Source organism: Somniosus microcephalus, chromosome 34, assembly GCF_052327205.1.
Source record: "Somniosus microcephalus isolate GS21.2 chromosome 34, FLI_Smic_1.0, whole genome shotgun sequence".
NCBI lineage: Eukaryota > Metazoa > Chordata > Chondrichthyes > Squaliformes > Somniosidae > Somniosus > Somniosus microcephalus.
The window spans coordinates 3672049-3699251 of NC_141020.1; the positions used below are offsets into that span (position 1 = coordinate 3672049).

Below are 27203 nucleotides of genomic sequence, written 5' to 3' on the forward strand. Positions count from 1 at the left end.
CACTCCCAGTGCAGTACTGAGGGAGTGCTGCACTGTCGGAGGTGCCGTCTTCCGGATGAGACGTTAAACTGAGGCCCCGTCTGCTCTCTCGGGTGGACGTAAAAGATCCCATGGCACTATTTTGGAGAAGAGCAGGGGGAGTTCTCCCCGGTGTCCTGGGGCCAATATTTATCCCTCAATCAGTGTCACAGATGATCTGCTCATTATCACATTGCTGCTTGTGGGAGCTTGCTGTGCGCAAATTGGCTGCCACGTTTCCCACATTACAACAGTGATTCCACTTCAAAAAGTACTTCATTGGCTGTAAAGCGCTTTGGGACATCCTGAGGTCATGAAAGGCGCTATAGAAATGCAAGTCTTTCTTTCTTGAATCTTTAGACTTTTAGCTTGACTGACTGCAGTGTGACGGTAATTTGTGTGTAGAAGCAGCATCCACAGTGAGAAGGAGACCATTAGGGCCGGAGAACCTGAATCATCAAAGTGGCAGAGGGCATCAATGGATGTAAATGGGTAGAGAGTGGACAAGGAGGGAAAAATAGAATCGAGCTAAGAACATAAGAAATAGGAGCAGGAGTAGGCCAATCGGCCCCTCGAGCCTGCTCCGCCATTCAATAAGATCATGGCTGATCTGATCCTAACCGCCAATCTACTAAGAAGGTACTAGGAGGTACAGGCTCCCGGGGACGGTGTATTTTGGGAGGAGGTAGAAGCAAGCTGTGCGAGTTTGGGGAACTGTGTGGTTGGAACGAATCTGGGGAAACGATGGTTTGCTGTTCAGTAGTGGGGTCAGGGTTCAGAGGAAGAGGAATCCGATCGTCGGCGCTCAGGAACAGCCGTGCAACAACAGCGCATCCAGCGTCAACAGATTTGTCACGGTGTCAGGATTGGGGGAGAGAGAATGGAGAACGGCAAGATAAGAGGGAGATAGACTCGTGAGTAAAGGGTGGGGAGGGCGGAGAACCAAATGGAAATCCTACCTCGCAGCCTGCAAGTAATTGAACATTCGCCATGCAGGTTAGTTTAAAGTTTCCCCAACCCTCCAGGATTGGCCTGGAGTCTCCAGGAATTGAAGATTCACCCCCAGGACATCGGCCGCGATCAAAACCCGGGAGAGAGAAATCAACGGGGTGTTTTTATTTCCTTTGAACACTTTCATTAGTTATAAAAATATTGGCGGTGCTGAACAAAGGCTGTTTGACTAACAGTTAGGAATCATCCGATTGGGTAACGAAGGGTCGGTTCGCTCTCCGATTGGTGCGGGGAGGCGGTGGCGCAGCGAGGATTGACGTGTTGGGCGACCAATAGCGGGAGCGTGGGGGTGGGGCGGTTGGAGGCAGGAGGGAGCGTGGGGATTTGAGGCAGGAGGCTGTGTGACACGACCGCCAGCAATACAGCCGACCACAGTCGGCGCCCGGGGTTAGGTGCGCGGTGAGCGTTGGTGAGTGGTCGTGCAAGGTGAGCGGTGGTGCGGTGAGCGTTGGTGCGGTGAGCGTTGGTCAGCGGTGGTGCGGCGAGCGTTGATCAGCGGTGGTGCGGCGAGCGTTGGTCAGCGGTGGTGCGGCGAGCGTTGGTCAGCGGTGGTGCGGTGAGCGTTGGTCAGCGGTGGTGCGGTGAGCGTTGGTCAGCGGTGGTGCGGTGAGCGTTGTGCTGGGGCTTCGAGTCAGGCGATTGTTGAGCAGGAGTTCCAGTTTGGATTAGCAGCACCAAAGTGCTGAGCCTGGGGGGTGCGTGTTGCGCTGGGGAAGAGCAACGAGTGAGAGGAGACTGTAAATGTGTGTAGACGTAGAGAAGATGTTTCCACTTGTGGGGGAGACCAGAACGAGGGGCCATCAATATAAGATAGTCACTGATAAATCCAACAGGGAATTCAGGAGAAACTTCTTTCCCCAGAGAGTGGTGAGAATGTGGAACTCGCTACCACAGGGAGTGGTTGAGGTGAAATACAGATGCATTTAAGGGGAAGCTGGATAAACACACGAGGGAGAAAGGAATAGAGGGATATGCTGATGGGGTGAGATGAAGAGGGGGTGGGAGGAGGCTGGTGTGGAGCAGAAACACCGGCACGGACCGGTTGGGCCGAATGGCCTGTTTCTGGGCTGTAAACACTGTGTAATCCCCTGCATACTTTGCCCATCTATCTATTTGATATATTCCAGCTCTGGCTAGCCTCACCTTGGCTGACACTTCCCTGGCTTATTACACTTCTTCCTTATCTGCTGCCAGCTCGTTTGGACTTTTGAAGGATGTGCTTACCCTGACACCATTCCTCCTGCCAAGCAGCCGGCAAATCTCTCCCGCGGGGATTCGCACAGGGCTAAGCTCCTTTGCTGCATTTATTGGAAGAGGAGGACGGAGCAGCCAAGCCTCCTGCTCCATGTAGCAACAACTAACCCACCCCTTTAACTGGCAGCCACAGCCCTTTAGGAACCGCAGCGAGTTGGGGCGGCTGTGGGAGCTTTCTGTGCCGATTAAAAAGCACATCCAGCCAGAGAATCCCTTGAGGTTGTCTCGGTGAGGTTTTAGCGAGTGTGATTGACGTAATAAAGACTCACTACGCACTTGGTTGAACATAAAGCAAGGCTTTAAACGACTTGTAACAAATCAAATCAAATCAACTTTTATTGTCATTGTTAGTGCACAAGTGCAGTACAACGAAATGTAGGCTTGCGGCTCCCGAGAGTGTACAATTTGGATTAGGACACTTAAACATTTCAACATACATTTGTACATATATATTAGCATAAATATGACCATAATAAAGTGCATCGGCAGATGTGCAGGCTTTAGTGTTTATTTGTGGAGTTCAGTAGGATGACAGCCCTGGGAAAGAAGCTGTTCCTAAATCTGGTCGTACGGGTGCGAATGCATCTGTAGCGTCTTCCAGATGGTAGGAGGGCGAACAGACTGTGGCTGGGGTGGGTAGGGTCTTTGATGATGGACCGTGCCCTCCGTAGGCAGCGTTTCTGATATATATGTTCTATGGTCGGTAGCTGGGTGCCGGTAATGCGTTGGGCAGTTTTGACTACCTGCTGCAGGGCTTTCCGGTCATGGGAGCTACAGCTGCCGTACCATACCGTGATACAGTTTGTCAGGATGCTCTCTATAATGCAGCGGTAGAAGTTAGAGAGGATCGGGGGTGACAGATTACATCCCTTCAGCCTCCTCAAGAAATATAGGCGCTGCTGGGCCTTCTTCACCAGAGAGGAGGTGTTGAGGGACCAGGAGAGGTCTTCCGTGATGTGGACTCCGAGGAACTTAAAGCTGGCTACCCTTTCCACCTCCGCCCCATTGATGTGGATGGGGGTGTGACTTCCGCCTTTGGACTTCCTGAAGTCCACGATTATTTCCTTTGTTTTCTTGGTGTTAAGGGCCAGGTTGTTGTCGGCGCACCACTTCACGAGATGCTGGACCTCCTCCCTGTAGGCTGACTCATCGTTGTTGGTGATCTGGCCTACTACCGTGGTGTCATCTGCAAACTTGATGATGGTGTTGGAACAAAACATGGAGGTCTAGTTAGTAGTCACTAGCTTCCTGTTTCCAGACTCTCTCTGGCCAAGTTGGGCCCACGCCCGAGTATTTATACTCCTTGGACGGCGCCCTCAGCTGGCCGTCCAGTAGTACTTCCTGAGTTACTTCTTGTAGAAGTTGTGATTTATGACAGTGATGTTTACCTTGTTCCGTAACATCGCCCGACTCCGCCCCTGCCTCAGCCTAGATGCTGCTGAATCCCTCATCCGTGTTTTTGTCACCTCCGGACTCCGACTATTCCAACCCACTCCTGGCTGACCTCCCACATTCCACCCTACGTAAACTCATCCAAAACTCTGCTGCCCCGTGTCCTAACTCGCACCGAGTCCCGTCCACCCATCACCCCCTGTGCTCGCTGACCTAAATTGGCTCCCGGTCCAGCAATGCCTCAAATTTAAAATCCTCATCCTTGTTTTCAAATCCCTCCATGGCCTCCTCGCCCCTCCCAATCTCTATAACCTTCTCCAGCCCCACAACCCCCCCGAGATCTCTGCACTCCTCTAATTCTCGGTCTCTTGCCCATCCCCCGATTTCCATCGCTTCACCATTGGCGGCCGTGCCTTCAGCTGCCTGGGCCCCGAGCTCTGGAATTCCCTCCCTAAACCTCTCCGCCTCTCTCTCCTCCTTTAAGACGCTCCTTAAAACCGACCTCTTTGACCAAGCTTTTGGTCACCTGTCCTAATGTCTCCTTATGTGGCTCGGTGTCAAATTTTGTTTGATAATCGCTTCCGTGAAGCGCCTTGGGATGTTTTACTATGTTAAAGGCGCTGTATAAATGGATGTTTTTGCTGTTGTTGTGTTACGGTGCTGCTTTTTGTTATGGCCTAAGGCAGGAGATTCCCTCCTCTGCCCGCCCTGAATTCCTAAGGCTGTTAATGAGTTTTCAGTTCCAACGCTCAGTGATTGCAACCTTCAAATGTGGCCTCTCCTTGGCCGATTCGCAAACATTATCTTAATTCAAACCGCGGAATATGTTAGAAAGTGTTTCTCCGGCGCTGTGCATTCTGTGGCTGCAGGGTCGCGGGGTCGGCTAATCACAGCTCAGGTCGGATTCCCCTGAACCAGTCCTTTCCCATTCAGCCTGCCGCCGCCTTTTAAGGAGTTTTGTTGCTGCGGCTGGGGATCTGACTGGTTGCCGAGGGGCAGGGGAGGGTTTCCTGGATACGGCCCAATTCAGCTTACTGGGACTGAGATTCCGGGGGTGCGGAAGCTCACATAACCCAGCTGGTAATAAAATGCATTGCAGCTGATTTACTAAAGGAGCAATCAGTCAAAGCCAGGAGAAAGAAAGACAGACTCGCATTTCTATAGCGCCTTTCACTGCCTCAGGACGTCCCAAAGCGATTTACAGCCAATGAAGTACTTTTTGAAGTGGAGTCACTGTTGTAATGTAGGAAACGCGGCAGCCAATTTGCACACTGCAAGATCCCACAAACAGCAATGTGATAATGACCAGATCATCTGTTTTAGATTGAGGGATAAATATTGGCCAGGACACCGGGGAGAACTCCCCTGCTCTTCTTCGAAATAGTGCCATGGGATCTTTTGCGCAGACACGTCCTCAGTTTGTCTAATCTGAAAAATGACACCACCTGTCAGTGCGGCACTCCCTCAGTACTGCCCCTCCGACAGTGCGGCGCTCCCTCAGTACTGACCCTCCGACAATGCGGTGCTCCCTCAGTACTGACCCTCAGACAGTGCGGCGCTCCCTCAGTACTGCTCCTCCGACAGTGCGGCTCTCCCTCAGTACTGCTCCTCCGACAGTGCAGTGCTCCCTCAGTACTGTCCCTCCCACAGTGCGGCGCTCCCTCAGTACTGCCCCTCCGACAGTGCAGCGCTCCCTCAGTACTGCCCCTCCCACAGTGAGGCACTCCCTCAGTACTGCCCCTCCGACAGTGCGGCTCTCCCTCAGTACTGCCCCTCCGACAGTGCAGCGCTCCCTCAGTACTGCCCCTCCGACAGTGCGGTGCCCCTCAGTACTATCCCTCCGACAGTGCGGCGCTCCCTCAATACTGCCCCTCCAACAGTGCGGCGCTCCCTCAGTACTGCCCCTCCGACAGTGCGGCGCTCCCTCAGTACTGCCCCTCCGACAGTGCGGCGTTCCCTCGGTACTGCCCCTCCGACAGTGCGGCTCTCCCTCGGTACTGCCCCTCCGACAGTGCGGCACTCCCTCAGTACTGCCCCTCCGACAGTGCGGCGCTCCCTCAGTACTGCCCCTCCGACAGTGCGGCGCCCCTCAGTACTGCCCCTCCGACAGTGCGGCGCTCCCTCGGTACTGCCCCTCCGACAGTGCGGCTCTCCCTCGGTACTGCCCCTCCGACAGTGCAGCGCTCCCTCAGTACTGCCCCTCCAACAGTGCGGCTCTCCCTCGGTACTGCCCCTCCGACAGTGCGGCGCTCCCTCAGTACTGCCCCTCCGACAGTGCGGCGCTCCCTCGGTACTGCCCCTCCGACAGTGCGGCGCTCCCTCAGTACTGCCCCTCCGACAGTGCAGTGCTCCCTCAGTACTGCACTGCGAGTGTCGGCCTGGATTTTGTGCTCAAGTCTCTGGAGTGGGACTTGAACCCACGACCTTCTAACTCAGTGGCGAGGGAGTGCCGCCGACTGAGCCAGGGCTGACACCTGAAACTAGGCAAAAAAAGAAGCCTCCAATGGTGCTCCAATCCAACATGGGATGGGTGACACCAACGGAGGGTGAATGGAGGTCAACGACCGGTCACTGTTACACAGTGTTTACAACACAGAAACTGGCCATTCGGCCCAATTGGTTTATGCTCCACACGAGCCTCCTCCCGCCCCCTCTTTATCTCACCCCATCAGCATCTCCTTCTGTTCCTTTCTCCCTCATGTGTTTATCCAGCTTCCCCTTAAATGCCTCGACACTATTCACCTCAACCACTCCCTGTGGGAGTGAGTTCCACACTCTCACCACTCTCTGGGTAAAGAAGTTTCTCCTGAATTCCCGATTGGATTTATTAGTGACTGTCTTATATTGATGGCCCCTAGTTCTGGTCTCCCCCACAAGCGGAAACATCTTCTGAGTCTACCCGATCGAACCCTTTCATAATTTTAAAGACCTCTATCAGGTCGCCCCTCAGCCTTCTCATTTACAGAGTAAAGAGCCCCAGCCTGTTGAATCTCTCCCGACTCCATCTAAAGACTTGTTCTGCCTTTCAGGTTATGACTTTGCTGCCGTGCTGCAGTGGTTTGCTGAGCGAGTGGACCGGATCATCCTTCTGTTCGATGCTCACAAGCTGGAGATTTCGGACGAGTTCTCGGAGGCTATCCGGGCTTTGAAGGGGAACGAGGACAAGATCCGAGTGGTGCTGAACAAGGCGGACCAGGTGGACACCCAGCAGCTGATGAGGGTCTACGGTGCCCTGATGTGGTCTCTCGGCAAAGTCATCAACACCCCCGAGGTCATGCGCGTCTACATTGGCTCCTTCTGGTCCGAACCGCTGCTGATCTCCGATAACCGGAGGCTGTTTGAGTTGGAGGAGCAGGATCTGTTCCAGGATCTTCAGAACCTGCCCAGAAACGCGGCCTTGAGGAAGCTGAACGACCTTGTAAAAAGGGCGAGGCTTGTGAGGGTGAGAGGACACGACGTTACTTATTGGGGGAGGGAGGGCGATTTTAACCTCACCACCCCTCTCCCCCCCCCCCCCCGGTCAGGAAACTGGCGGGATCGGGTTCAACGCTGGTTTTATGCTTCGCGCGATTCTACTCTCAGCGAGGAGCAATATTGGGCGGGAAGTAAAACCGGCGACCCATCCCGATCCCGTGGGATTCCCAGCGGCGAGACGGGTATCAAAGTACCTCCCCATTGGAGTTAGTTTTATACCGGGGGGTTTATGGGAACTGAACCTCTCTCCCAGTTATAACACCATGCACCATTAGGACCTGTAACCAAGGGCTGCCAGTGTCTGAAGGGCAGGCCGTTGAATGTGGAGATTGGGTCTATTTACAATTTGTGTCTTAAGATTCTTTGAAGATCTTCTGCACCGAATTCAGTGAATGCTGGGGAGATACCAGTTCGCACAGAGTTCAGCGTGGCAAGCTCCCACAAACAGCAATGCGACAATGACCACATCATCTGTTTTTTAGTGATGTTGATTGAGGGATAAATATCGGGCCCAGGTCACCGCGGCGAACTCCCCCTGCTCTTCTTCCGTATAGCGGCCGTGGGATCTTTTACGTCTACCCGAGAGAGCAGACGGGGCCTCGGTTTAACGTCTCATACGAAAGACGGCACCTCTGACAGTGCAGCACTCCCTCGGTACTGCACTAGGAGTGTCGGCCTAGACTTTGTTCTCAAGTCTCTGGAGTGGGGTCTTGAACCCACAACCTTTCTGACTCAGAGGCTGAGTGTTTGAGAGAACCTCGAACACACAAAGCTTTATCTATGACTGCCCACTGCCGTACTGACCAGACGGTCCCAGCTCCAATTCCTGGTCTGGGTTGGGTTAGCTGACCCCTAGGCTATGGGGTGAGAAAATGAGGCAGGGATCTCGCTCCTGAGAACTGTCCAGCGACCCCCCCGCCCCTTGGGAAGCAGAGCGCGTGAAGCGCAGGTGAGGAGGGGAACAGGCTTGGCTCTGAAGACCACAGTCATTTAAGTGAGTTGTGAGGAGGATGCAAAGAGGCTTCAAGGCGATTTAGACAAGTTGAGTGAGTGGGCTAATACATGGCAGATGCAGTATAACGTGGATAAAGGTGAAGTTATCCACTTTGGTAGGAAAGGCAGACTATTATTTAAATGGTGATAGATTGGGAAATGTTGATGTACAAAGGGACCTGGGTGTCCTTGTACACCAGTCACTGAAAGCAAACATGCAGGTGCAACAAACAGTTAGGAAGGCAAATGGTATGTTGGCCTTCATTGCAAGAAGATTTGAGAACAGGAGCAAGGATGTTTTACTACAGTTATACAGGGCCTTGGTGAGACCACACCTGGAGTACTGTGTACAGTTTTGTTCTCCTTACCTAAGAAAGGATATACTTGCCATAGAGGGAGTGCAGCGAAGGTTCGCCAGACTGATTCCTGGGATGGCAGGACTGTCGTATGAGGAGAGATTGGGTCGACTGGGCCTGTATTCACTAGAGTTTAGAAGAATGAGAGGGGTTCTCATTGGAACGTATAAAATTCTGACAGGGCTAGACAGACTGGATGCAGAGAGGATGTTTCCCCTGGCTGGGGGGGTCTAGAACGAGGAGTCATAGTCTCAGGATACGGGGTAGGACATTTAGGACTGAGATGAGGAGAAATTTCTTCACTCAGAGGGTGGTGAACCTGTGGAATTCTCTACCACAGAAGGCTGTGGAGGCCAAGTCACTGAATATATTTAAGAAGGAGATAGATAGATTTCTAGACACAAAAGGCATCACGGGGTATGGGGAGAGAGCGGGAATATGGTATTGAGATAGAGGATCAGCAGTTGTACAGGGCCTTGGTGAGACCACACCTTGAGTATTGTGTGCAGTTTTGGTCGCCTTATCTGAGGAAGGATGTTCTTGCCATGGAGAGAGTGCAGTGAAGATTCACCAGACTGATACCTGGGATGGCAGGAATGACGTACGAGGAGAGATTGGGTCGATTAGGTATATATTCGCTAGAGTTTAGAAGAATGAGAGGGGATCTCATTGAAACTTATAAAATTCTAACAGGACTAGACAGACTAGATGCAGGAAGGATGTTCCCGATGGCGGGGGAGTCCAGAACCAGGGGTCACAGTCTAAGGATAAGGGGTAGGCCATTTAGGACTGAGATGAGGAGGAATTTCTTCACCCAGAGAGTGGTGAACCTGTGGAATTCTCTACCACAGAAGGCAGTTGAGGCCAATTCATTAAATATATTCAAGAAGGAGTTAGATATATTTCTTAAGGCTAAAGGGATCAAGGGATATGGGGAGAAAGCAGGGACAGGGTACTGAACTTGGATGATCAGCCATGATCTCATTAAATGGCGGAGCAGGCTCGAGGGGCCGAATGGCCTACTCCTATCTTCTATGTTTCTATAACAGTTGCCGGCTTTGGCAAGGTACCTCCGGCACTGGCACTGGAACAAGGCCCCAGGAGAGTCCCTTGATAACAATACCGCTTTTAAAACTAATGTTTGGCTTTTTGACCCTTAATATTTATGTTTCTATATGATGTGCAGCCTTTCTCACCTCACACTCAGTGGCACCACCGAGGCCTCCCAGCACAGGTCAGGCACGGGTCAGATGCGAATCAGCCCGTCTCCCTGCGTCATCCTCTGTGTCTCCCTCCCGCCAACAGCAAACCCACCTCAGCTCAGCTGAGCGTTTGGTGGCATTTCTATTTCCACTGGTCTGTCAATGGCTGAGCTCCCAGCACAGCTTCCCAAAGGTGTCCCGCCAAACGCTTCCACATTTTCAACATTGGTGCGTCCAGTGGAAGCTTGCCTCTAAATCGCTGCTCTTGGGACTCCGCCCCCCCCTCCTCCCACAGCCCATTAACGCTCCGATCCCTGCAGATTCTCCGAGGCTCCTGGGCCCCCTCCTTCGGGTTTCTCCATGTTTTTTTTTTAAAGCAGGAAAGGTAAAGTTGCAGAACGGTGGAGTTGTGCTGCTGGTAGGGGTACGGAATGAACAAATCCCGCGCTGTCTGAAACTGGGGTACCTCATTCTCACAGCGGAGGACCCCTTGGCTGGGCAATTGCTGGTTCAATGCTGCCGAGATACATCCAATGCAGGATGTCTGAACTATTTTGCGCTACTGTCTAACTCTGTCCCAGCTATTCAAGAACAACGACATGTATCTATATAGCGCCTTTAACATAGTAAAACGTCCCAAGGCACTTCACAGGAGCGATTATCAAACAAAATTTGACACCGAGCCACATAAGGAGATATTAGGACAGGTGACCAAAAGCTTGGTCAATGAGATCGGTTTTAAGGAGCGTCTTAAAGGAGGAGAGAGAGGCGGAGAGGTTTAGGGAGGGAATTCCAGAGCTTGGGGCCCAGGCAGCTGATGGCACGGCCGCCAATGGTGGAGCGATTAAAATCGGGGGATGCTCAAGTATAGGAAGGTTCAGCGATGGAAAAAACCATTGAGGTCCATCAGACCAGTCCCAGTGCGTAGGAAACACCATATCCCGTGACGCCTCTCACACCCTCCAGGAACTGATCCAATGCTCTTAAATTGCTGATACAATCGCTGCCACTACCTCCCTTTGCCATCCATCCCATACATTCACCACCCTCTCTCGAAAGTAGTTAAATCTACTCTTTATACACCCCGCCCACCCCTCACTTTCCCTTCTAGGTTTGAGGCTAAGCGTTTCACTGTGCAGATGGAGATTGAATGTCCAGAGTGAACAATGAAATCACTGGGGCCGTGTGCCTGACTGCTGTTTGAGAGAAGCTGTTATCAGTTGTGGACACACGCCCACTGTCCTGATGTGTCGGGGGCTGATAAGCCTCAGCGATGCATTGTTTGCAGTCGCTGGGAACTGTCAGTGCTCGAGTTAGTGGCGGTGACTGAGCTGTGATACTCGCCCTGCCTTCAGCAACCGTGAACATAAACCAGGCAAAATCTGGCATCTCCAGCAGTCCCTGGGACCCAACTCAACAACAACTTGCACTTATACAGCGCCTTTAATGTTGTAAATCATCCCGAGAGGCCTCACAGGAGTGATTATCGAACAGAAGTTGACACCGAGCCACATGTGGAGATATTAGGTCAGGTGACCAAAAGCTTGGTCAAAGAGGGAGGTTTTAAGGAGCGTCTTAAAGGAGGAGAGAGAGGCGGAGAGGTTTAGGGAGGGAATTCCAGAGCTTGGGGCCCAGGCAGCTGAAGGCACGGCCGCCAATGGTGGAGCAATGGGAATCAGGGGATTCGCAAGAGGCCAGAATTAGAGGAGTGCAGAGATCTTGGGGGGTTGTGGGGCTGTAGGAGGTGACAGAGATAGGGAGGGGGCGAGGCCATGGAGGGATTTGAAAACAAGGATGAGAGTTTTTAAATTGAGGCATTGCCGGACCGGGAGCCAGTCTAGGTTTTCTAGTCATTGTCACAGTGCTGTTTGCGGGATCGAGTCTTTCTATCTGTTGTTAAATAACCGGCTGATTCAAAGCAATTCGTCAGGTGGTCGATATCCTTCTGGATCCTTGTGTGCCTGAAAACTTAGCAAGCAAACATCTGGCGAGGGGTTTGTAACAACAGCAAGGGGTGGGGGTGGGGGGGGGGGTGGTGTTTACTGATGTCAGTCAAGTGAAAGAAAATTGGGAAAAGACTTGCATTCCTGTAGCGCCTTTCACCCTCTCAGGACGTCCCAAAGCGCTTTGCAGCCAATGAAGTACTTTCTGAAGTGGAGTCACTGTTGTAATGTAGGAAACGCGGCAGCCAATTTGCGCACAGCAAGCTCCCACAAACAGCAATGTGATAATCACCAGATAATCTATTGGTTGAGAGATAACTATTGGTCAGGACACCGGGGAGAAGTCCCCTGCTCTTCTTCCAATAGTGGCCGTGAGATCTTTTATGTCCACCTGAGAGGGGAGACGGGGGCCTCGGTTTAACATCTCATCCGAAAGACGGCACCTCCGACAGTGCGGCGCTCCCTCAGCACTGGGAGTGTCGGCCTGGGTTTAAATGTCGCCAATAAGCAGCCTCCCGTTAATGAAAGAAACCCTGGCCTGCATCTGTCTCAAGGGGCAGAGCTCACTCTGTCATTCACACAACAAACCATTTCACATCCGACAGACCCTTAAGTGGCCTTTGTCTTATCTGTGACCTGCAGACTGTGTATACACTGCCTGTAAATAGCGCAAATCCTGCTTACAATCAAAATCTCCTCTGCGCAAGCAAGGAGCCAATACAAACATATCCTTATCCTGATTAACCTCGGCCCTGTTTATTTGGGTTAAACACGGGGATCTGTCTCCTTGTATTTTAGTTGTTTACTCTACAATATTATTTTAATCCTCAGGAACGCTGTCTGTCCAGGAGCTGCGGGTAATGAGGAATCTTTATGGACCAAGAATGTTGTAATCCAACAACAACAACTTGTATTTATATAGCGCCTTTAATGTAGTAAAACATCCCAAGGCGTTTCACAGGAGTATTTTAAGACAAAAAATCTGACCCCGAGCCACATAAGGAGATATTAGGACAGGTGACCAAAAGCTTGGTCAAAGAGGTCGGTTTTAAGGAGCGTCTTAAAGGAGGAGAGAGAGAGACGGAGAGGTTTAGGGAGGGAATTCCAGAGCTCGGGGCCCAGGCAGCCGAAGGCACGGCCACCAATGGTGGAGCGATTATAATCAGGGATGCTCAAGAGGGCAGAATTGGAGGAGCGCAGAGATCTCGGGGGGTTGAGGGGCTGGAGGAGGTTACAGAGATAGGGAGGGGCGAGGCCACGGAGGGATTTGGAAACAAAGATGAGAATTTTGAATTCGAGGCGTTGCTTAAAGCCAATGTAGGTCAGCGAGCACAGGGGTGATGGGCGAACGGGACTTGGTGCGAGTTAGGACACGGGTAGCCGAGTTTTGGATGACCTCAAGTTTACGTAGGGTGGAATGTGGGAGGCCAGCCAGGAGTGCGTTGGAATAGTCAAGTCTGGAGGTAACAAAGGCATGGATGAGGGTTTCAGCAGCGGATGAGCTGAGGCAAGGGTGGAGACGGGCAATGTTATGGAGGTGGAAATACATAAGAACATAAGAAATAGGAGCAGGAGTAGGCCAATCGGCCCCTCGAGCCTGCTCCGCCATTCAATAAGATCATGGCTGATCTGATCCTAACCGCCAATCCACTATCACAGAACCATCTCCTGAATCTAACAGAATTAGACACACGAAATAGGAGCAGGATCAGGCTACATGGCCCCTGGGCCCGCTCCGCTACCCACAGGGCCATGACCGATCCGAACCTAGACTCATGTCCAAATTCCTGCCCGCTCCCCGTAACCCTTAATTCCCTTTACTTCTAGGAAACTGTCTATTTCTGTTTTAAATTTATGTAATGATGTAGCTTCTACAGCTTTTTGGGGCAGCATATTCCATGGACCTACCACCCTCCGAGTGAAGTAGTTCCTCCTCATCTCAGTTTTGAAAGAGCAGCCCCTTATTCTAAGACTATGCCCCCTAGTTCTAGTTTCACCCATCATCGGGAACATCCTCCCCGCATCCACCCGATCCAACCCCTTCACAATCTTATATGTTTCAATAAGATCGCCTCTCATTCTTCTGAACTCCAATGAGTAGAGTCCCAATCTACTCAACCTCTCCTCATATGTCCATCCCCTCATCCCCGGGATTAACCGAGTGAACCTTCTTTGTACTGACTCGAGAGCAAGTATGTCCTTTCTTAAGTATGGACACCAAAACTGTACGCAGTATTCCAGGTGCGGTCTCACCAATACCTTGTACAACTGAAGCAATACCTCCCTATTTTTATATTCTATCCCCCTAGCAATGAAAGCCAACATTCCATTGGCCTTCTTAATCACTTGCTGCACTTGTATACTAACCTTTTGAGTTTCGTGCACCAGGACCCCCCAGATCCCTTTGTACTTCAGTACTTTCCAGTTTCTTGCCATTAAGATAATAACTTGCTCTACGATTTTTCCTGCCAAAGTGCATAACCTCACACTTTCCAGTATTGTATTCCATCTGCCAAATCTCTGCCCACTTACTTAGCCTGTCTATGTCCCCTTGCAGGTTTTTTATGTCCTCCTCACTCACTACTTTCCCTCCCATCTTAGTATCATCTGCAAACTTTGATATGTTACACTCGGTCCCCTCCTCCAAATCGTTAATATAGATTGTAAAGAGTTGGGGACCCAGCACTGACCCCTGCGGAACACCACTGGTTACTGATCGCCAGTCTGAGAATGAACCATTTATCCCAACTCTCTGCCTTCTGTTAGATAGCCAATCCTCTATCCATGCCAGAATATTACCCCCAATCCCGTGATTTTTTTATCTTAAGCAATAATCTTTTGTGTGGCACCTTGTCAAATGCCTTTTGGAAGTCTAAATACACTACGTCCACTGGCGGTCTTTGTTACACTGCAGATATGTGGTCAGAAGCTCATTTCAGGGTCAGATATGACACCAAGGTTGCGAACAGTGTGGTTCAGCCTCCGACAGATGTTAGGGAGAGGGATGGAGTCAGTGGCTAGGGAACGGCGGTTGTGGCGGGGACCGAAAACAATGGCTCCGGCAGCTAGTACCGCTGCTTCGATAAGATCGAGACTTGTTTGTGAACAAATCTTGCGGAGATCCTGTTTATTCAAGTTGAACTTGAGCTGTACATGTTTAAAGAGGGAGTCACACCATCAGGGTTCCTTTCAAGAATAGTTTTCAAGGAATTTGGACGAAATCTTTTGTTTTTCCATATTACAGCTCTCCTAATCCTGAAGGCGCAGACTCCTGTTGGGAGACCAGCGCACTCCGGGGCGCCTGTCTACCCACCCACCACCCCCCTGGTACCGCACCCAAGGATGCTCTTCATGTGTGAGCCCAGACCTGATTAATCAACTATGGGGCGGAGGGGGCAGTATTCACAGCCGAGATCGATCTTGCCCTCACCCGATTCACAGACACACACACACACACTTCAATGTTGCCTCTCGTTGTTTTTGTCCCTTTATATCTGCTGGGTGGCCGTGAGCTTTAGGGGAACCATTGATGCCCTTCCTACCAGGGGCCATTGATCTGCAATCGGGAGCAGGGAACTGGGCTGATTTTCCCAGGGGTTTAAACCTGGACAGTTCGCAGTCTGTTGGGTCCATTCCGCACTGCTCTGCACACTTACACTGCCTGGGACTCAGTGTCTATCAGCAAGACTCCGGGACCAAGGCAAAATAAATCAGGTCCCCGGGAGTGTGTCAGTATTTACAGGGGGTCCCCGGGAGTGTGTCACTGTTTACAAGGGGGTCCCCGGGAGTGTGTCACTGTTTACAAGGGGGTCCCCGGGAGTGTGTCAGTATTTAAAGGGGCTCCCAGGAATGTGTCAGTTTTTACAGGGGTCTCCCACAGAGAAAGTGCCATTTTTGAAAATTCTGTGACCTGGCTCAGTGGGTAGCACTCATCTCTCTGAGTCAGAAGGTTGTGGTTCAAGTCACACTCCAGAGACTTGAGCACAGAAATCTAGGTTGACACTCCAGTGTGGTACTGAGGGAGCGCCGCACTGTCGGAGGGGCAGTACTGAGGGAGAGCTGCACTGTCGGAGGGGCAGTACTGAGGGAGAGCTGCACTGTCGGAGGGGCAGTACTGAGGGAGCGCTGCACTGTTGAAGGGGCAGTACTGAGGGAATGCTGCACTGTCAGAGGGGCAGTACTGAGGGAGAGCTGCACTGTCGGAGGGGCAGTACTGAGGGAGAGCTGCACTGTCGGAGGGGCAGTACTGAGGGAGCGCTGCACTGTTGAAGGGGCAGTACTGAGGGAGCGCTGCACTGTCGGAGGGGCAGTACAGAGGGAGAGCTGCACTGTCGGAGGGGCAGTACAGAGGGAGAGCTGCACTGTTGGAGGGGCAGTACTGAGGGAGAGCTGCACTGTCGGAGGGGCAGTACTGAGGGAGCGCCGCACTGTCGGAGGGGCAGTACTGAGGGAGCGCTGCACTGTTGAAGGGGTAGTACTGAGGGAGCGCTGCACTGTCGGAGGGGCAGTACAGAGGGAGAACTGCACTGTCGGAGGGGCAGTACAGAGGGAGCACTGCACTGTTGGAGGGGCAGTACTGAGGGAGAGCTGCACTGTCGGAGGGGCAGTACAGAGGGAGAACTGCACTGTTGGAGGGGCAGTACTGAGGGAGCACCGCACTGTCGGAGGGGCAGTACTGAGGGAGAGCTGCACTGTCGGAGGTGTGGTACTGAGGGAGCACTGCATTGTCGGAGGGGCAGTACTGAAGAAGTGCTGCACTGTCGGAGGTGCCGTCTTTTGAATGCGACATTAAACCGAGGCCTCGTCTGCCCTCTCAGGTGGACGTAAAAGATTCCATGGCACTCTTTCAAAGAAGAGCAGGGGAGTTCTCCCCGGTGTCCTGGCGCCAATATTTATCCCTCAATGAAAATCACAAGAAACAGATGATCTGGTCATTGTCACCTTGCTGTTTGTGGGAGCTTGCTGTGCGCAAATAACCGCCGCGATTCCTACATTACAACAGTGACCACACTTCAAAAAATAACTTCATTGGCTGTGAAGCACTTTGTGATATCCAGTGGTCACGAAAGGCGCTATAGAAATGCAAGTCTCCCTTTCTTTTGCTGTTGTTACATTCGATTATTTGTGGCCGGTGTGTAATGGATTGGCTCAGTCTGGCACAGATCCACGGCCGGCAGTAAATTTCCCACCCAATGACAGGCTGACACTGATCTCCAACTTTCTCAGCTGCTCTCGATTTATCTTTTGAGAGAGGAAATGAATGGGAATGTCGACTGATGCCCATTCAGTTCAGGGCCAACCTCAGACATGGCCGCTACCAGAGCAAGGGGAGGTGTGAGGAGAGAGACTGGGACCGAGAGGGAGATAACAAGATAGCGGGAGGAGGAGAAAGACTAGCAGCCTGGGGGGGGGGGGGGGGGGGAGGAGATGGGACTTGCGATAAAGAGAGAGAGAGGGGCACGGAGGGTAAAGAGAGGGAGAGAAAGTCTAAGAGGATGGTGTGAGAGAGAGAGATTCAGGGACAGAGGAAAAGAGAGGTGGAGATAGGGGAGTGAGAGAAAGAGGCAGTGACAGGGAGAAGATAAAAAGAGAGAGGGCGAGAGGGAGAAAGACCAAAGGGGACGATTGAAAGAAAGAGAGACTTGCATTTCTATAGCGCCTTTCACAACCTCAGGACATCGCAAAGCTCTTTACAGCCAATGAAGTACTTTTTGAAGTGTAGTCACTGTTGCAATGTAGGAAACGCGGCAGTCAATTTGCGCACAGCAAGCTCCCACAAACAGCAATGTGATGATGACCAGATAATCTGCTTTTGTTATGTTGGTTGAGGGATAAATATTGGCCAGGACACTGGGGAGAACGCCTCTACTCTTCTTCGAAATAGTGGCCATGGGATCTTTTACGTCCACCTGAGAGAGCAGATGGGGCCTCGGTTTAACGTCTGTTCTGAAAGACGGCACCTCCGACAGTGCGGTGCTCCCTCAGCACTGCACTGGGAGTGTCGGCCTGGATTTTGTGCTCAAGTCTCTGGAGTGGGACTCGAACCCACGACCTTCTGACTCAGAGGCGAGGGTGCCCCGGCTGACGCACATTGGGGTGTGAGAGAGAGATGGCGACTTGTAGGCTGATGTGTGAAGATGGGCGAGGGAGTGGAGGGATATTGAACGAGTGATATTCCCCATCCCAGCACGAGGCCGTGCCCGACGATGAGGGAAACCGGAGGACTAATTGCCAACAAACTTCCAGAGTTTGCAAAGCTCACCTGGGATATTGCTACTTCCAATATTCAGCGACTCCTTGGCTGACACACAACTGGGAGAATAACTTGAGCAATTGTTTTTCCCAATATAAGAGGGACCCCTCCCTCCCTCCATTCTATTCATAGACGGCTGTGTGGGGGGTGGGGAGCGTCTGTTGTGACGTTTACAGCAGGCCAGCACCCCCTCCTCGCTAATGCACACACTCATTAATGGATACAATTGTGCTGCCGGTTCCTCTTGTTTGCTTTCCCGCTTGCTTCCTGTGCAAATAGGGGACTGGGTGTGACTGTTTAAATCATTATCCCGATCCGGAAAAACCTCTCCAACCAAGCTGCACTACAATTACCTTCATTTTCCAGATTGTCGTCCATTGCTGAACCTCTCAGATATCTTTGAGAGGATCGCAAAAGTTCTTGATCCGAATCTAACCGCCGCTGCTCCTTTAAAGAAGAAAGACTCGCATTTCTATAGCGCCTTTCACCACCTCAGGACGTCCCAAAACACTTTACAGCCAATGAAGTACTTTTTGAAATGTAGTCACTGTTGTAATGTGGGAAACGCGGCAGCTAATTTGCGCACAGCAAGCTCCCACACACAGCAGTGTGATAATGACCAGATCATCCGTTTTAGTGATGTTGATTGAGGGATAAATATTGGCCCCAGGACACCGGGGAGAACTCCCCCCTGCTCTTCTTCAAATAGTGGCCGTGGGATCTTGTACACCCACCCGAGAGGGCAGACGGGGCCTCGATTTAACGTCTCATCCGAAAGACGGCACCTCCGACAGTGCAACACTCCCTCAGTACTGCCCCTGACAGTGCGGCACTCCCTCAGTACTGCCCCTTCAACAGTGCGGCGCTCCCTCAGTACTGCCCCTCCGACAGTGCGGCGCTCCCTCAGTACTGCCCCTCCGACAGTGCGGCGCTCCCTCAGTACTGACCCTGCGACACTCCCTCAGTACTGCCCCTCCGACAGTGCAGCGCTCCCTCAGTACTGCACTGCGAGTGTCAGCCTAGATTTTTGTGCTCAAGTCTCTGGAGTGGGGCTTGAACCCACGAACTTCTGACTCAGAGGCGAGAGTGCTGCCCACTGAGCCACAGCTGACACCGTGGAGAGAAACATTATTTCCGTGTGACATGCGATGTATTATTCTGCTGCTGAGGTGTAGGTGTGTGTCCTGTTAAAGCTGCAAGCAATGGCCGTTATGTAAGCACGAGGTGGGTTGGTTGCGAGACGGCAGGTTTTGCTGATGTTTTGTACATTTTGGAAAGTTCTTTCGTTTAAAGAAGTGTGACACGGAAGTTTGAGTGCGACAGTGAAGGGTGACAGACAGGAAGTGCGTGCTAACTGTGCCGTTTGTATAATTTATAGATACCGATAGATAGATTCTGCAGGCAAATCTGTTTGACAAAACATTTTTGGTCATTTGCCACTGCCCGCTTGATTGGCACCCCATCCACCACCTTCAACATTCACTCCCTCCACCACCAGCGCACCGTGGCTGCAGTGTGTACCATCTACAAGATGCACTGCAGCAACTCGCCAAGGCTTCTTCGGCAGCACCTCCCAAACCTGCGACCTCTTCCACCTAGAAGGACAAGGGCAGCAGGCGCATGGGAACATCACCACCTCCAAGTTCCCCTCCAAGTCACACACCATCCTGACTTGGAAATATATCGGCCATTCCTTCATCGTCGCTGGGTCAAAATCCTGGAACTCCCTCCCTAACAGCACTGTGGGAGCACCTTCACCACACGGACTGCAGCGGTTCAAGAAGGCTGCTCACCACCACCTTCTCAAGGGCAACTAGGGATGGGCAATAAATGCTGGCCTCGCCAGCGACGCCCACATCCCGTGAATGAATAAATTTTAAAAAAAACCACAGGTAAGTTGTGTCAAAAAGCCTCACTGTCCGGAAAGAGCATCTTTATGTTGTCTCTGGGTCATTTCACAGGGCTAAAAGCCTCATCGACTTTGACAATTCTCTCTTCAGGAACAAAGACAGCTTTGCTGTTGGAGATGCAGGTCTCAGCCACCCGGCTCCTCCTTGCTTCCTGTCCAGGAAGCACGAGAGAGGGTTGAGAAGGGGCCGCCCCACAGCTACGGAAACCGGATCCAAGTCCGGGATGGACTTGGGGGATTCATTGAGAGTTACGGATGGAGGGGTGTTTGGCACGAGGCAGGAAACCGAGCGTCTGACGATAGCGTGAGTGAGGAAGGAGCGTGGAGTCTCGCTCGGGATCAGAGGGGGACATTATAAGGGGAGCAGCACCGAGGAATTGGCAGGGACACGGACAACAGAATGTCACTGTCTACACCCTGCGGAGTGCCCTCAGTATCTCTGTACAAACACCGGGCCACAGGAGACAGACGGTTACTGATCCCTTTGAGAAGTGAGAAGTGATCTTTGACCCTCTGAGCTGACATGAAATGGAAACTCTAGCAGTTGGTTTGTAAAATAAATAAATGGGTTTCCTCACCTTGATCTGTTAAAGGGGGGAAACGTCATCAAAAAATGTTTGGCAAAACTTTTTTTTATCCCCCCTGGCCATGCACTTGTGAATAATTAATCCGTGTTGAAGGTATCACATCGCTATTGTGGGGCAGACTCCCTCCTGCTTCTGGTTCCTCCCTGTTTAGTGACAAATGCACTGGCCCCTTTAACGGTTTATTTTTTCAGTGCTGTTTCAGTGTAACTTGCCCTTCCTCTCCTGAAAGAGTGACGGCAGAAGGCGACCATTCGGCCCATCGTGCCGGGGTGCCATTCCATGGGCACCGGCTGCCTAAGGTACCTCACCAGAGTGGCCATGCATTTGTGCCTTGATTTTAAAATTCTCATCTTTGTCCTCAAGTCCCTCCATGGTCTCCAGCCCCACAACCCTCCGAGATCTCTGCGCTCCTCCAATTCTGCCCTCTTGACCATCCCCCGATTCCCTTCGCTCCACCACTGGTGGCCGTGCCTTCGGCTGCCTGGGCCCCGAGCTCTGGAATTCCCTCCCTAAACCTCTCCGCCTCTCTCTCTCCTCCTTTAAGACGCTCCTTAAAAGCGACCTCTTTGACCAAGCTTTTGGTCACCTGCCCGAATATCTCCTTATGTGGCTCGGGGTCAATTTTTACCTGATTTCGTTCCTGTGAAGCGCCTTGGAATGCTCTAAAGACGCTATATAAATACACATTTGTTGTTTTGGTCATAACACAGAAGCTCCATGGACAGGGCGAACATTCAACAACACTGCTCTTTTAACAGAAACCGTCCTCTGTCTCTCCTGGCGATTGTGACTGCTTTGTTGCAGCTGTATGGAGCAGTTTATAGCTCCTTACATCTCCCACATTTTTGTTCAAGTGCCAGATACTTAATCCAAGGCGTGTTTGGACTTCCCTTCCAGTGGGTCTGCATTAACTGGTTCAGTCGCAGATCACAAACAAGTTAGGGCTTTGCTGACAGAACTCTGGTAAACAGTCATCAGCCAGAGCTGGGGGTGAGTGGGGCAGGTGGCAGCCATGGCTCAGTGGGTAGCACGCTCGCCTCTCAGTCACAAGGTCATGTGTTCGAGCCCCACTCAAGACCAGGAGCATGACATCCACGCTGACACTCCAGTGCAGCCCTGAGGGAGCGCTGCACTGTCGGGGGGGCAGTACTGAGGGAGCGCCGCACTGTCGGAGGGTCAGTACTGAGGGAGCGCCGCACTGTCGGAGGGTCAGTACTGAGGGAGCGCCGCACTGTCGGAGCGGCAGTACTGAGGGAGCGCCGCACTGTCGGAGCGGCAGTACTGAGGGAGCGCCGCACTGTCGGAGCGGCAGTACTGAGGGAGCGCCGCACTGTCGGAGGGTCAGTACTGAGGGAGCGCTGCACTGTCGGAGGGGCAGTACTGAGGGAGCGTCGCACTGTCGGAGGGGCAGTACTGAGGGAGCGTCGCACTGTCGGAGGGGCAGTACTGAGGGAGCGCCGCACTGTCGGAGGGGCAGTACTGAGGGAGTGCACTGGGGTGCCACATGCTGGTCAGTAGCGGCGCGGAGGGAGGGGGAACGACACCGTGTGATCGACTGTTACTTGCCGTTGTTTCTCGGGCACTGTTTCAGAAAAGCCCTCAGAGAGATGAACTATTAAATGATTATTCTGCAGTGTGTCAAAAATAAATGTTGAGATGGTGGGCATGTCCTTAGTGCAGACCTGCAGTGTTTTGAGGAAAGCCGCACAGACAGGTCTAGGCTCTCTCGGTGCCACTGATTTACATCACTGCACCGCCCGTGACGTCCTGACCACTGAGAAAGCTGCCTGACCTGTCGATGCCTCACTGCCAACATCCTCAAGCTATTAACGCTCTGGCATGATTGATATTATTTGGCTTTCACGCTTCGCTTGTTCGCCCCTCATCAAACTCTTGGACTCGCGGATGCTGCCTTTGTTTTGCCAGTTTCCTGTGCTGTGTTCTGACTGCACCTTGATCTTATTACAATGATGACACAGTATATACAGCACAGAAACAGGCAATTCGGCCCCACTGCTCCGTGCCAGTCTTTATGCTCCACATGAGCCTCCTCCCACTCCTCTTGTGTGTCAGCCGTGGCTCAGTGGGCAGCACTCGCTCTCTCCTCGGAGTCAGAAGGTCATGGGTTCACAGTCCCACTCCAGGGACTTGAGCACAAAAATCCAGGCGGACACTCCCAGTGCAGTGCTGAGGGAGCGCTGCCCTGTCGGAGGTGCTGTTTTTCGGACGAGACGTTAAACCGAAGCCCCGTCTGCTCTCTCAGGTGGACGTAAAAGATCCAATGGCCACTATTTCAAAGAAGAGCAGGGGAGTTCTCCCCGGTGTCCTGGGGCCAATATTTATCCCTCAACCAACATCACTAAAACAGATTACCTGGTTATTTATCACATTACTGTTTGTGGGAGCTTGCTGTGCGCAAATTGGCTGCCGCGTTTCCCACATTACAACAGTGACTACACTTCAAAAATACTTCATTGGCTGTAAAGCGCTTTGAGACGTCCAGTGGTCGTGAAAAGCGCTATATAAATGCAAGTTGTAAGAGCCATAAAAGCTTAAGAAAATACTTTAAAATAGTGGCTAAATGGCATAATACAGTTAATTTACCTGACCGACTTATTGTATTAAGAAACCCCCTATTTTCTTGCTCCAGTAGTATAGTCCGAGACACCCCCTTCATTCTTGCCATAATGGAACAGTCCCTAAGCCACACATGGGTGCAGCCATTTTACAGTTTAAACTGCACGTGGTTGAAGGAGGCAGAAGCTGTGAGGTTTGGAGCAGTACAGTTTTTGACCGTGTTCGTTTATACGTGTTTGCTTTGTAATTCCATTTGTTAAGTGTTATAGTAAACAGTTTAAAAGACAAAGCTACGTTTGGGAACGTTTTATTTCGACACGCGTCTACTCGTTGTTAAAAACCCCACAGCTCAGTGGCTGCTTGTTTGGAAACTAAGAAGCGCCACTACACAAGTCTTTCTCTTCATCTCACCCCATCACCATATCCTTCTATTCCTTTCTCCCTCATGTGTTTATCCAACTTCCCCTTAAATGCCTCTATGCTATTCGCCTCAACCACTCCCTGTGGTAGCGAGTTCCACATTCTCACCATTGCTTGCTGTGCGCAAATTGGCTGCCGCGTTTCCTACATTACAACAGTGACTACACTCCAAAAAGTACTTCATTGGCTGTAAAGCGCTTTGGGACGTCCTGAAGGCGCTATAGAAATGCAAGACTTTTTTCTTTTTGCGTTCCTTATATTGATGGCCCCTAGTTCTGGTCTCCCCCACAAGTGGAAACATCTTCTCTTCGTCTACCCTATCGAACCCCTTCATAATCTTAAAGACCTCTATCAGGTCACCCCTCAACCTTCTCATTTCTAGAGAAGAGAGCCCCAGCCTATTCAATCTTTCCTGGCGGGTTTAACCTCTCAGTTATGATTGGCTCAATTCCGAATGATCTTGGCTGAAGCAGTCACTCTGAGGGCGTAGGAGGAGTTTGGTGCCACGTGAAGTTTAGTACTGGGACGCCGGCACCGAGATACGTATGGAAAACGACAAACAGGAGAAGACCCTCTGGTCCATCCTGCCTGTCCCGTACCCATCATGGTACACATATTCCCCGACCCACTCGGAGCCGTGTAATCTCCTGGGAGAGGTGAAAAAACCAGCCCAACTTGGGAGGGGGATGGAAAGTTCCTCCCGCCCACTTAGGTGATCGAAACTAGTCCAGGAGATCGCTCTGTCCTGAATCATGTCATCAGGTACCTACATAACAACAACTTGCATTTATATAGTGCCTTTCATGTAGTAAATGCCATGGAGGGAGTGCAGCGAAGGTTCACCAGACTGATACCTGGGATGGCAGGAATGACGTATGAGGAGAGATTGGGTCGATTGGGCTTATATTCGCTAGAGTTTAGAAGAATGAGAGGGGATCTCATTGAAATTTATAAAATTCTAACAGGACTAGACAGACTAGATGCAGGAAGGATGTTCCCGATGGCGGGGGAGTCCAGAACCAGGGGTCACAGTCTAAGGATAAGGGGTAAGCCATTTAGGACAGAGATGAGGAGGAATTTCTTCACCCAGAGAGTGGTGAACCTGTGGAATTATCTACCACAGAAGGCAGTTGAGGCCAATTCATTAAATATATTCAAGGAGTTGGATATATTTCTTAAGGTTAAAGGGATCAAGGGATATGGGGAGAAGGCAGGGACAGGGTACTGAGTTTGGATGATCAGCCATGATCTCATTAAATGGCGGAACAGGCTCGAGGGGCCGAATGGCCTACTCCTGCTCCTATCTTCTATGTAAAATGTCTCAAGGCGCTTCACAGGAGAATTATCAGATAAAATTTGATACCGAGCCACATGAGATATTGGGACAGATGAGGCTCATAGAGGTCGGCTTTCAGCAACGTCTTAAAGGAGGCGAGAGAGGCAAAGAGGTTCAGGGAGGGAATTCCAGAGCCTAGATAGCCGAAAGCGTGGCTGTCAATGATGGAGCGATGGAAATCGGGGATGCGCAAGAGCATCAAGAGATGCTCGGACAAGCAGGTAGATGGAGTCGAGGCAGGATCTAATTGAATGGCGGAGCAGGCTCGAGGTGTTGAATGGCCTCCCTCCTGTTCCCATGTTCCTTCTCCAATCAGTTCTAGAAGGTTTCTGCTCCACGCTAGGTGCAAATCTGCTCTGTAATTTGGAATTCAATGACAGCGACATTCTCACAGTGATGGTGTTGGAATTGTGACCTGGGGAGTGTAGAGGAGTGAGCTCGGGTACCTGGTGAATGTTCACCTGGTGTATTCTGGCACTGCGTAAAATACCAGCAGCAGAAACGCAGGCAGTTCCCAAATCGGAGACACACAGGGAAAATTTCCAAATGGCGACAGGAATAAGGCGGGAACCAGTTCTTTAAGTGGATGCATAGCTGTGTGTTCAATTTCCTCTTCGCTAATCTGAGTGGGAAGTGATTTAATGTTTTATAAATGTGAGAGTCCACAGGAGATTACGGAAAAAACCAGGTGGTTCCCCCCTCTCTGATTGGCTCAATTTAACACCGGTGATCCCTCTGATTGGCTCAATTCCACACTGGTGGGTCCCTCTGTCTGTTTGCCTCAGTTCCATCTCTTAGGCAGTCCCTCGGAAATAAAGATGACTTGCTTCCACATTAAAAATGAGTTCTCAGGTGACTGATGAGTCCAATGCGGGACCAACAGTCTCTGTCACAGGTGGGGCAGACGGTGGTTGAAAGGGCGGGTGGGTGGGGTGCTTGGGTTGACGTGCGTTCCTTGCGCTTGGCTTCCGCTTGCTCCCGGCAAAGAGACTCGAGGTGTTCGGCGCCTTCCCGGATGCTTCTCCTCCACTCTGTGCGGTCTTGGGCCAGGGATTCTCAGGTGTCAGTGAGGATGTTGCACTTTTTCCAAGGAGGCTTTGAGGGTGTCCTTGAAGAGTTTCCTCTGCCCACCTGGGGCTCTCTTGCCGTGCCGGAGCTCTGAGCGCTTGTTTTGGGAGTCTCGTATCAGGCATGCGGACGATGTGGCCCGTCCATGGGAGCTGATCGAGCGTGGTCAAAGCTTCAATGCTGGGGATGTTGGCCTGACATTGGTGCGCCTATCCTGCCAATGGATTTGCAGGATCTTGTTCCATAGTGCATAGGAGGCGGCGCTGGGCAGCAATAATTTTGATGTGATATCGCTCTCTTTCCCTCTAGGTCCATGCGTACATTATGAGTTACCTTAAGAAGGAAATGCCTTCAGTGTTCGGGAAAGAAAATAAGAAGAAGCAGCTGATTTCAAAACTGGGACAAATATTCATCAAGATCCAATTGGAGCACCACATTTCTGCCGGAGACTTTCCGGAGTGCAAGAAGATGCAGGTCAGACTTTACTCCACACATGAGAAGGGTCAAAGCTCATGCACAGTTCATGAAAATAACCTCACCATCCAGTTGCCCCCTCATATATCCATAGTCTAGTTAATCCTTAGCACTTTATAGAATCATACAGCACAGAAGGAGGCCATTCGGCCCATCGTGCCTGTGCCGGCTCTTTGAACGAGCTCTCCAATTAGTCCCACTCCCCCCTGCTCTTTCCCCACAGCCCTGTGAATATTTTCTTTTCAAGTATTTATCCAATTCCCTTTTGAAAGTTACTATTGAATCTGCTTCCGCCGCTCTTTCAGGCAGCGCGTTCCAGATCACAACAACTCGCTGCGTAAAAAAATTCTCACCTCCCCTCTGGTTCTTTGGCCAATCACCTTCAATCTGTGTCCTTTGGTTACCGACCCTCCTGCCACTGGAAACAGTTTCTCCTTATCTACTCTATCAAAACCCCTCGTAATTTTGAACACCTCCATCAAATCTCCCTTTAACCTTCTCTGCTCTAAGGAGAACAACCCCAGCTTCTCCAGTCTCTCCAGGTAACTGAAGTCCCTCATCCCTGGAGCCATTCCAGTAAATCTCCTCTGCAATGACAAACATCCCGAGTGTGTTTAGTAGGAATATTTTAGCAATTTGTTTTTTGCCTTCCGCTCCTTGCCTTTCCCTCCTGAAGGCAGTGTTGAGGACCCATTGCCCAGATGCTGTTCCTTCACCTGACACCTGACCCAAGTCAAGCAGCCATCGCATTCTCTGGACTATTAGTAACCACTGCACTACCGTACCCAAACCTGGTGCTGCCCAGCACTCAGGAGCTTGGGACTTTTATCTGGGATTCTCAGTGTAACAACTCCTCCTGTGCGGCAATGCAGTAAATGTCATATTTAAGTGAAATTGCGTTAGGAGAGGGATGCTGAGTGAGGCTCCCACTAATCC

The 27203-nt window shown here is 51.4% G+C and overlaps 1 protein-coding gene across 2 annotated transcripts in view; it reads left to right on the plus strand.

The window, feature by feature from the left end:
• LOC147096650 (EH domain-containing protein 2-like) overlaps positions 1 to 27203 on the plus strand; it is a 58704-nt gene that overhangs the window by 28144 nt on the left and 3357 nt on the right. For both annotated transcript variants that reach the window (XM_085973203.1, XM_085973204.1), the window contains 2 exons: positions 6705 to 7117; positions 26103 to 26267. In XM_085973203.1, the coding sequence (XP_085829329.1) occupies positions 6705 to 7117; positions 26103 to 26267 (578 nt within the window). The remainder of the gene's footprint in view (positions 1 to 6704; positions 7118 to 26102; positions 26268 to 27203) is intronic.